Raw genomic sequence first — 10,260 nt, forward strand, 5'->3', positions numbered from 1 at the left:
ATCTGGTAAGTTATATAATGAATTATATAGTGAGTTATTTCAGGACAAATAGTAGAATCTATTTAGCAGCTAATTTAGCTTTTTTGGTAAAAGGTTTTTTTAACTAAAGTTTTTTTTTTAACTTTCCATCATATTTTATTATTTCTAATAGGAAAATTAGATAATATGATCATAAAATGGTATCGGAAGAAAGCCCTTCTTGTCCTGAAAAAAACAACATATAACTTGTGTGGGTTCACTAAATGAGCGAGGAGAAAATTACATCTAAACACGAGCGCCGCAAAAGTATTAAAACAGCCTCGGTCCCAAAGGGTACAAAAAGTAAAAGACAGCCTGGTCCTTAAGGGGTTAATCATTTTTTACGAATCACAATAAACTTGTTCAGAAGTGATTTAATATCTTGATTCCTAAGAGTGTATATAATGGGGTTAAAAAATGGACATAGGACGGTGTATAAAAGAGACAACACTTTATTTGTATCAAACGATTCCCCTTTGGAAGGAGTCAAATAAACCGCTATTACAGTCCCATAGAAGGAACACACTACAGTCAAATGAGAGCTGCAGGTGGAGAAGGCTTTTTGCCGTCCGGTGCTGGAGGTGATTTTTCGTATGGTGATTAAAATGGAAACGTATGTAAAAGCAATAAAGATGACAGGGGCAGCCACAAATGGGACGCCTGAGACAAAGTCAGCAATTTTAATAACAGTATGCTTTGTACAAGCCAACTCTAAAAGAGGAGCAAAATCACAGAAATAATGGTCAATGACATGACCACAGAACTGTATCACTGAAACCATGGGTGCAAAAGTAAATGTTGGTATACATGCTAAAAGCCAAGAAGAAAGAATGAGTTGGAAACAGAGCCTAAAACTCATGATGGACGTGTAATGCAGCGGGCGACAAATGGCCAAATACCGGTCGTAGGACATCATTGTGAGAAGGAAACATTCTGTGGTTTCTGTGACACAAAAAAAGTAAAACTGAGTGATGCAGCCAGCTAAAGATATCGTGCTTCCTCCATTAATTATAACATGGAGCAGGTTGGGGACTATATTGGTGGTCAGAAGAATATCGCACACCGATAACTGAGTGAGGAAGAAATACATGGGAGATTGCAGCCTCTGAAACTTTGCCACCAATATAATAATCAGCAGGTTTCCGAGTAATGTCAGGATGTAGAGCACAAGGAACAGAACAAATAGAAAATACTTTAAACTCTTTGGATTCTGAAAACCCAACAGCAGAATCTCCACCACCTTTGTGTGGTTCATTCCAAACGAAAAGGCGTTTCCTCCGCTTCTTACTTATGGAGTCTCCCCCTCCTGCTCGGCTCTGTGAAGTTAATGTGGAAAAATGATATGAAAAGTCTGAATATAAACATGAACAAAAGAAAACTAAAATTCCATGTTGAATAATAAAAAAGAATTAATAGTGACAACAATCCACAAGCAGGCTGTTATCTTTAGGACCTCCAATAATTGGTAAACCAAATACTGTTGCTTCTGGAATCAGACCTTAGTGGTATAAGACTTTATATACGACCTGCAAAAAAAAAGGTTAGAGGGGAAAGTTATTAGTCCACCCAGGGTCACCACACTCTTTTGATCACATCAGAAACAAAACAAATCAGATGATTGAGGACAATAAAGGTATGGAATTCACTTCCAAGGGAGGTGGGGTTATCCAATACATTAGATACCTTCAAAAGGGGCCTCGATATTTTCTTAGAAAGGCAGGACATACAGGGATATAAATAGGATAACATTAATATTTTAGAGCTTCTTGATCCAAGGAGAAATCTGATTGCCTCTTGGAGTCAAGAAGGAATTTTCTTTCCCCTGATGGCAGAATTCGAAGTAGCTTAATTAGGGGTTTTTTTTTGCCTTCTTTTGGATCAAGAATAGGAAGGTTAGGTAGAAGGGCTGAACTTGATGGACTTAGGTCTTTTTTCAACCTTATGAATTATGTAACTATGTAACTATGTAACTATGATCTGTAAAATCCCTTTAATAATATACCATTGCCAAAGTTTCAGCTTAGCTTGCAAGGTCCTCAAAGCTGGTCCCATATCATGGTGGGTGCTACAATATTATTTTATCACTATATGTTCAACCCCAAGTAAGATACAGAACTGAATATAGAGATCATTTAATGAACACAAAGGGCTCTGAAGAGAAATAGTGAAAATGATCAGAAATTTCATATAATGCATGATCCTAGCAATAACATCCTTAAAATGTATTCTCTATCATCTACCGCTTGACGATGGGGTTCAGGAAGGAAGTGGAAGTACTTAGATATTTATATAGAGAACGGGATATAGTATAGAGATAATGACCTAACAACGCATTGTTAAATAGAGGAAGAATATTAGAAGAGTCATTGAGTTTGCAGAGTCCCCTTTTGACCAACTGAATTAAAAGACAAAATTAAAAGACAAAATTGAAATAAAGCGTAATTTGATAAACTTACCCATTTGGTCTCTTCTATTATAGCATCAAAAATGAAGATTAAATCAGAGAAATAAAGGTTTAAGAAAATATTGAAATTATTTTAAGGTAAGACACACAGTCGTTCTGTAGCAGAAAGCCATCAAAGTGTCATCAACAGTCAGTACTGCTCCGGAGAGCTTTATACTGTACAAAAAGAACATGACATCATCTCGGTTTAAGAACACTGGGGACGGGTATTACACAGAGAGTTCCAAGCACGGAGTCTCAAAACAACAAGAATGGGATTACAAATCTGTCTTGGCCATTTTTTTTACTGTAGTCTCTGATGGTTACGAGATTACTGTTACAGTAAACAAAGGATATTAACTAAAAATCTATATGGATATTCGGTCAATTTTGGTTTAATTTATAGATAGAATAAGAGAAAAAATGGCGAAGGGAAAAGACTTGAGAGGGTGATGGAGAACGATTGAAGGAAGATGGGAGAAAGACCAGAAAACTCTTCCAATCTAATGTAACGTTAGCGATATTAAAACAGTAAAATCCAGCCTTAACCCTAGTAAGGGTCTCAAAAATAGAGCAAGGCATGTAAGCTTAACACTTTCCATACTGTGTTTTTTTAGTACCATACGCACAGTACGTTTTTTGTGATTTTAGCCATATAATGGTTTAATCAAGATCTCCATCTTACGTATTCAATGTACCCACATAAACGACACATCCCGTTTTAAAGAAAAAATGAGGCTTTAGTCTGAAACCATAGAAACATCCAAAAACTAATAAATATAAATGCTAGGACATGTTCACCAACTTCTCCTGATTACAGATATAAATATGTGTGTGTATATATATATATATATATATATATATATATATATATATATATATAAACCGTTGTAACCCAGTGCAGTCATTCTGTCTAATAACATTGCAGCTGGGTTGTCATGGATACTGACCTTCCCCTCCAGCACCAGGTCACTTGTCTCCTGTAAGCCAATCAGGATTTCTTTGGGACATATGTCAGTCTTCCTGAGCTAGGGAAATGTTTCTGAGCCTATCAGAGGAGAGGATCTAGGAAGAAACAGATAGACTGCCCTCCCTGTAAGCAGGCCTGAGGTAAACCTGCTGCCTTTAGTGTGTGTGCTGCTGACATCCAAGCAGTACACTGAAGTTGAAGTAGAAGTGTGCAGAGAATACAGCATGGTGCTGTATGTTCCTGAGTGAGTGTGAGAGACTGCAAGTACTCAGAGCGTCCAAGTCCTGCATCCTGTATCAGTGAGGTGAAAGCAGAGCTGCAGACAGACATCTGTGTGGGAAGACAGTTATACTCTCAGCCAGGAGGTTAAAGGGGCAACATCCCAGAGATGCCTGAATACACTAAAGAGGAGGTACTTCACTAATATATATATATATCAACATATATATATCCTTGTCTCCCCGGGTAGCGCTACCTGCATCAAGGGCCCCAACAGTGCACCAACACAGGGACATCTGGGTGGGAAGAACACCTACATTTAGGGTGGGGGAGCTGGTGTTGCAAGTTAATCAGATATCTGTGTTATTTATATATATATATATATATTCTCAGGACTGTGCACCCACTGCTCGAACTGAACTGCATAGGCACAGCAGCTGGGTCCTTATATTATAATACCTGTTTATTTCAATATATTCTATATATAATTTGCATTTCAATTGTGTGTATTATTTTCTTGTGTGAAAGGGGCCATTTCTCAGTGGGTGGGGTCCCCTACTCAACATAGTACCAGCGTCACTGAAATATGTAATTACCAGCCTGGCAGGAGAGCAAGGTAAAAAAAGGGTTATTTGCTCGATTATAAGACAACCCCCCAAAATCTGAATATTAATTTAGGAAAAAAAGAAAGAGCCTGAATATAAGACGACCCTATAGGAAAAAAGTTTTACCAGTAAATGTTTATTCATGTAAACTATTTATTTAATAAAAGCTATGATTGAGAAAAATATTTTGATTTATTTCCTTTTATTTTCCAACCTGCCCCCCCAGTTATGCACATCTGCCCCCAGGCTTGCCACTCTGCCCCAGAAATGCATTATACCCCCTATATGCCACTGTACACCATGATATGCCTTTTAATCCTCTAAATGCCACTGTGCCCCATGATATGCCTTTTAACCCTCTATATGCGCCTGTGCCCCGTGATATGCCTTTTGACCCCCTATGTGCCACTCTGCCTCAACAAATGCCTTATACCCCTATATGCTACTCTGAAATTTAGGGCGTTAAGAAGCATATTATGGGGCAGAGTGGCATATAGGAAAGTATAAGGCAATTCAGGAGGCAGAGTGGCGTATAGTGGGTTAAAAGGCCCGGCTCAAAGATGTACCAAATAGGGCATGGGCAGTGGATCCCCAAATGCCAAAGTTCAACATTAAAAAATGTGCATGCCCCAAATGTGGCCCTTTTGCACCCAAACAGCCAGGCAAAATCATTCATGAGGGGTATCGCTGTACTCAGGAGATGTTGCTGAACACACATTGGGGTGTTTTGTGATAGTGACATATACGAGAACTTTTAAATTCATACCTGAAGTAAAATGTGTGTGGAAAACCAAATGCAAAAAAATGACTACCACAAAGTTTGACAAAGACTGGTGGTAGATATGGTGCATGGAAAGAGTTAAAATACTAGCATTTGAAATACCCTGGGGTGTCTAGTTTTCAAAAATATATGGCTTTATTGGGCATACTGAAATGGCCCAGCTCAAAGATGTACCAAATAGGGCATGGGCAGTGGATCCCCAAATGCCAAAGTTCAACATTGAAAATGCGCATGCCCCAAATGTGGCCCTTTTGCCCCCAAACAGCCAGGCAAAATCATTCATGTGAGGTATCGCTGTACTCAGGAGATGTTGCTGAACACATATTGGGGTGACATATACCAGAACCTGTTTAGTCATACCTAAAGTAAAATGTGTGTGCCAAAACAAATGCAAAAAAAAGACTACCTCACAGTTTGACAAAGGCTGATGGTAGAATTAGTACTTGGAAAGGGTTAAAATACTAGCATTTGGAATACCCTGGGCTGTCTAGTTTTCAAAAATATATGACTTGATGGGGTAAATTGCATTGGCCGGCTTCAAAGATACCCGAAATGGCACATGGGGGGAAGAATTACCAGATTTGGAAAAAATGGCTTTGAAATAGCAAAACGCTACCTGTACTTTTTGCCCCATAATGTGTAGAAAAAAGCAAAAAAACACAAAAACATTGGGTATTTCCAAACTCAGGACAAATAGTAGAATCTATTTAGCAGGTTTTTTCATTACCTTTTATAGATGAGAAAAAGATTTTTCAACTAAAAGTTCTAAATTTTTCACCATATTTTATACTTTTTTTAATAGTAAATAATATGATACAATCAAAACAATGTCATCTAAAGAAAGCCCTTCTTGTCCTGAAAAAAACAATATCTAATGTGTGTGGGTTCAGTAAACGGGAAAGAAGAAAATTACAACTAAACACGAGCAGCGCAGAAATGTTAAAACGACCATTGTCACGAAGGGTACAAAAAGTAAAATCAGCCTTTGTCACGAAGGGGTTTAATCAAGATCGCCATCTTCCATGGACCCACAAAAACGACACTTCCCTTTTTAAAGAAAAAATGGGGCTTGAGTCCGAAACCATAGAAACATCCAAACAACAATAAATATAAATGCTAGGACATAAAAGATGTTTTGCGATTTAGCTTAGAATTTCTTCTAAACAGTAGGTGATGAACAATGACCCAGTTTATCTTCACTAACTTTTCCTGATTACAGATATATATACCGTACTGGCTCAAATATAGGCCGCTCCCGGTTATAGGCCGCACCCTTATAGTTTGGTGCTATTTTAAAGAAAAAAACAATTATTTATTTGTTATTATTATTATTTTTTTTGTTGAAATCTTTTTATTGGCAATGGTCACAGAGCATAAATAAATAACATGAAACTCAATAGTCGTACGAGCATTGAACATAGACAGGCCGCACCCAAGGTCAAAAAACATACAGGCATGTAGTGCATCAGAAAATACAGCGTACCAGTACAGAAAAGGCCCGCAACATGCAGACCGTGGACATGGCAGAACATGTCGGACTCACACTAATGGACCAAGAATGGCCAACCATAACAGAATACGAACGACCACGGGTACGGTGTTGTGACACCAAAGCAATTTTCCATTTTTATACAGAAGTGTCGAGAGACAACCTCTGATTGAGAGAAAGGAGACTATGAGGAGAAAGAGAGAGAGCATAGGGAGGGGGAGAAGGAAGAGAAGAAAGGGGGAAAGAAAGAAAAAAAAAAAAAAAAAAAAAAAAAAAAAAAAAAAAAAAAAAAAAAAAAAAAGAGAGACACAAAAACAAAAACAAACATGTCCCCAGGGACCTAGAGGCGTAGAACAGAGTGAACTCCAGCAGGATCCATAAAGGTAGATATCCAGGGATCCCAGATCGCCTCGAATTTGGGCACTTCGTCTCGCAGGGTAGCAGTCATTTTTTCCATGGTAAAAATATGCCAGATGTTAGCGTTAATTTCCCCCTGAGAGGGGGGAGAGCCCTTCCAATGGCGGGCTATGGCTTGTTTCACCGCCGCACATATACGATGGATAAGGCAAAAAGCGGAGAGGGACAAAGAGGCAGTTGTGTCCATGAACAATAAGGCAAGCTCTGGGGACGGCGCAATGACAACTCCAAGCGCCCGGGACAGCATATCGAAACAGGAGGACCAGATCGGACGAAGGCGGTCACAAGTCCACCAGGCATGAAGGTAAGTACCAGGCTCCCCACAATCACGGAAACAGCTGCGGGTGCTCCCCTGAGTCATGCGCGAGAGTCTCACAGGTGACAGATACCAGTGGGCCACGATTTTATAAGACCTTTCACGGATGACCGTGTTAGCGGTGAGCTTGTGGACCTGTATCGCGGCCTCGTCCCAAGTGTCAGCAGGGATGTCCTCCCGGAGTTCTCTGTGCCACAGGGCTCTGTAAGTCGGCGGCTGAGGGTGGAGCACGGACACAAAGTGGGCATAATGTAGCGATATAGAGCCTCGGAGGCGTTTGCGGAGCAGGAAGCGCTGTTCAAAGACGGTGAGGGCCGAGAGATCGCCGGCACGAAGCAGTGATTGAGCAAAATGGCGCAACTGCAGGTAGCGAAACAGTTCCGAGTTGGGGACACCTTGAGCCTCCTGGAGTTCCTGAAAGGAGAGCACCTTATTGCCTTTGACCAATGCTCCTAGTCTGGTCAAATTCGCATCCCGCCACCACCTGAATCTGGCCGCTTGTGTACCGTCCTGGAAGAGGGGATTGTGCAACAGGGGCGACAGCTGGGATACAGCCCCCATGAGGGAAAGCTTACGCCTCCACTTGCGCCAGATGGTGAGAGTAGTGGTAATCGCCGATAAGGTAGGAGCCGCCGGGGGCCCCAAAGGATCCAGCCAGGGGACCACATGGATGTCAGAGCAATGTATAAATCCCCCTTCGATGTCGATCCAGGGAAGAGTACCCGGGGGGAGAGACCACGCCTCCAGTTGAGATATCCGGGCTGCCAGGTAGTATAGATAAAGATTGGGAACCGCCAGGCCTCCAGATTGTTTCGGCTTATACATAGTGGATCTGTTAATCCTCGCTCGCCTCGAACCCCAGATGTAGCGGAAAACAGAGGTTTGGAAAGAGTCAATCTCGTCCCGCTTGACAGGTGACGGTAAAGCCCGAAAAAGGTAGAGGAGTCGGGGCAAGAGGGTCATTTTGACAGCATAAATACGTCCCAGCCACGAGACAGGGTATTGGGACCATCGTCGAAGCTCCTTCCGAAGGGCTGTGAAAAGCGGAGGAAAATTAGTCCTGTACAAGGAGTGAAAGTCAGTGGTGAGGTAGATACCCAGATATTTTAACCTGGAGGCTTGCCATGTAAATTTGAAGGAAGACGCAATAGACGAACGGCCCGGGTCAGTCCAGTTGACATTCAGCGCCTCACACTTGGTTTCGTTAACTTTATAGCCGGAGACCCGTGAAAACTCTCGGAGGGTGCTATAGAGATTAGGAAGGGACACCACAGGGTTCGTAAGGGTAAGCAGGACGTCGTCCGCAAAAAGGCTTAACTTGTACTGAGTGTCCCGAACCACAATTCCCGTGATATCTGGGTGTTGTCGAATAGCTGCAGCCAGGGGCTCAATACAGAGTGCGAATAGGAGCGGGGATAGAGGGCACCCCTGTCGGGTACCATTCCTGATGTTGATAGGAGAGGATTCACAGCCCATCAGGGCAATTGCGGCGGACGGTTGGTCATAGAGCGTACGGACACTTCTCAGGAAGCCTTCATGAAAGCCAAATCTCCGCATGACCTCCCACATATACCTCCAGTCGACCCTGTCGAAGGCCTTCTCGGCGTCCAAAGCCAACAACAGAGACTCTTGGTTGGTAAGCTTGGCGACCTCAATCAAGTCCACTGTCCGGCGAATGTTATCCGGGGCCTCCCTATTGGGAACAAAGCCCACTTGATCCGGATGCACCAGGGAGGGCAGGACAGCTCCCAGGCGAGTCGCCAGCATCTTTGCATATAACTTGATATCCGCATTGATGAGGGATATGGGGCGGTAGCTACTACAACTGGCGGGGTCCCTCCCCTCCTTGTGTATAACGATAATTTTGGCCATCTGCATTTCTCGAGTCGGAGGTATCCCTGTGAGGAAGACATTGAACATGGAAAGCAGACGAGGCAGTAAGTGGCGTTGGAACTTCTTATAATAAGAGCCGGGAAGGCCATCAGGCCCTGGAGCTTTAGAAGCTTTGAGGGAGGCAATGGCGTCACGAAGTTCCTCCTCACTGAAGGGCTCGCCGAGGCGCTCCAGCTGGGGCACCGAGAGCCGGGGCAAGGACACCGAATCCAAAAAAGCATGAAGGCGAGATGGGTCCTGAGCTGTTAGGGGGGCCTTCTGGCCATCGTAGAGGCTTTGATAAAAAGACGCAAATTGGTCCGCTATATCGCGGGGGTGGAACCAGCTTTTATTGTTCGAATCTATAATCTTCGAGATATTTTGTGCCTTCCTCTGGGAACGCAACCTCCTAGCCAGCATCGAGTCCGGTTTATTGGCCTTCTCAAAGAACCTCTGTTTAGTGGCATTCAGCGAGTACACCACTTCCTTGCTAAGGAGGAGGTTCAATGCCCCTTTCAGCTGGATCAGTTCGCGCAGTGCAGCTGCATCCAAGGAGTGCTTGTGCGCCGCTTCCAAAGCGCTCACCCTGTCGGTAAGGGACGTTATGGCTTCTTGGCGTAACTTTTTGCGACGGGCCTTAATACGTATGAAGGAGCCTCTAATATAAGCTTTGTGTGTCTGCCAAATCAAAAGCGGGTCCATGTCAGGGGTGTCGTTAAACGCAAAAAATTCATCTAAGTCGCCCGAAATTTCCTCTAGCACCGACGGATCTGTAAGGAGAAACTCGTCCAGTCTCCATGGCCTGGGGCCCGGATGCCAGTCTGACAGGCGATAGATGCACTCAACAGCGCCGTGGTCTGACCAGATAATAGGGTGGATCTTCGAGGACCGGACAGCATTAGCCTGATGTTGGGCCACGAACAGATAGTCAATTCTCGAGTAGGATTGGTGTGGATGTGAAAAAAAAGTAAAATCCAACGTCTGCGGGTGAAGGAGACGCCACACGTCCACTAGAGCCGACGTCATTGCAAAGTCTCTGAGATGTTTAGAGTTGAGTGGAGGATGGACTGGCAAAGCAGGGCCCTTTCTGTCCAAGTGAAGATCCCAAAGCGTATTAAAGTCACCTCCAA

The 10,260-nt window shown here is 43.0% G+C and overlaps 1 protein-coding gene across 1 annotated transcript; it reads right to left on the reverse strand.

Moving 5' to 3' along the window:
* Positions 1 to 352: 352 nt before the first annotated feature.
* LOC128491683 (olfactory receptor 476-like) lies at positions 353 to 1,273 on the reverse strand. The gene has a single exon (XM_053463997.1). The coding sequence runs from the start codon at positions 1,271 to 1,273 to the stop codon at positions 353 to 355; it is 921 nt and encodes a 306-aa protein (XP_053319972.1).
* Positions 1,274 to 10,260: the final 8,987 nt, after the last annotated feature.

This window comes from Spea bombifrons, chromosome 4 (genome assembly GCF_027358695.1).
Source record: "Spea bombifrons isolate aSpeBom1 chromosome 4, aSpeBom1.2.pri, whole genome shotgun sequence".
Taxonomy (NCBI): Eukaryota; Metazoa; Chordata; class Amphibia; order Anura; family Pelobatidae; genus Spea; species Spea bombifrons.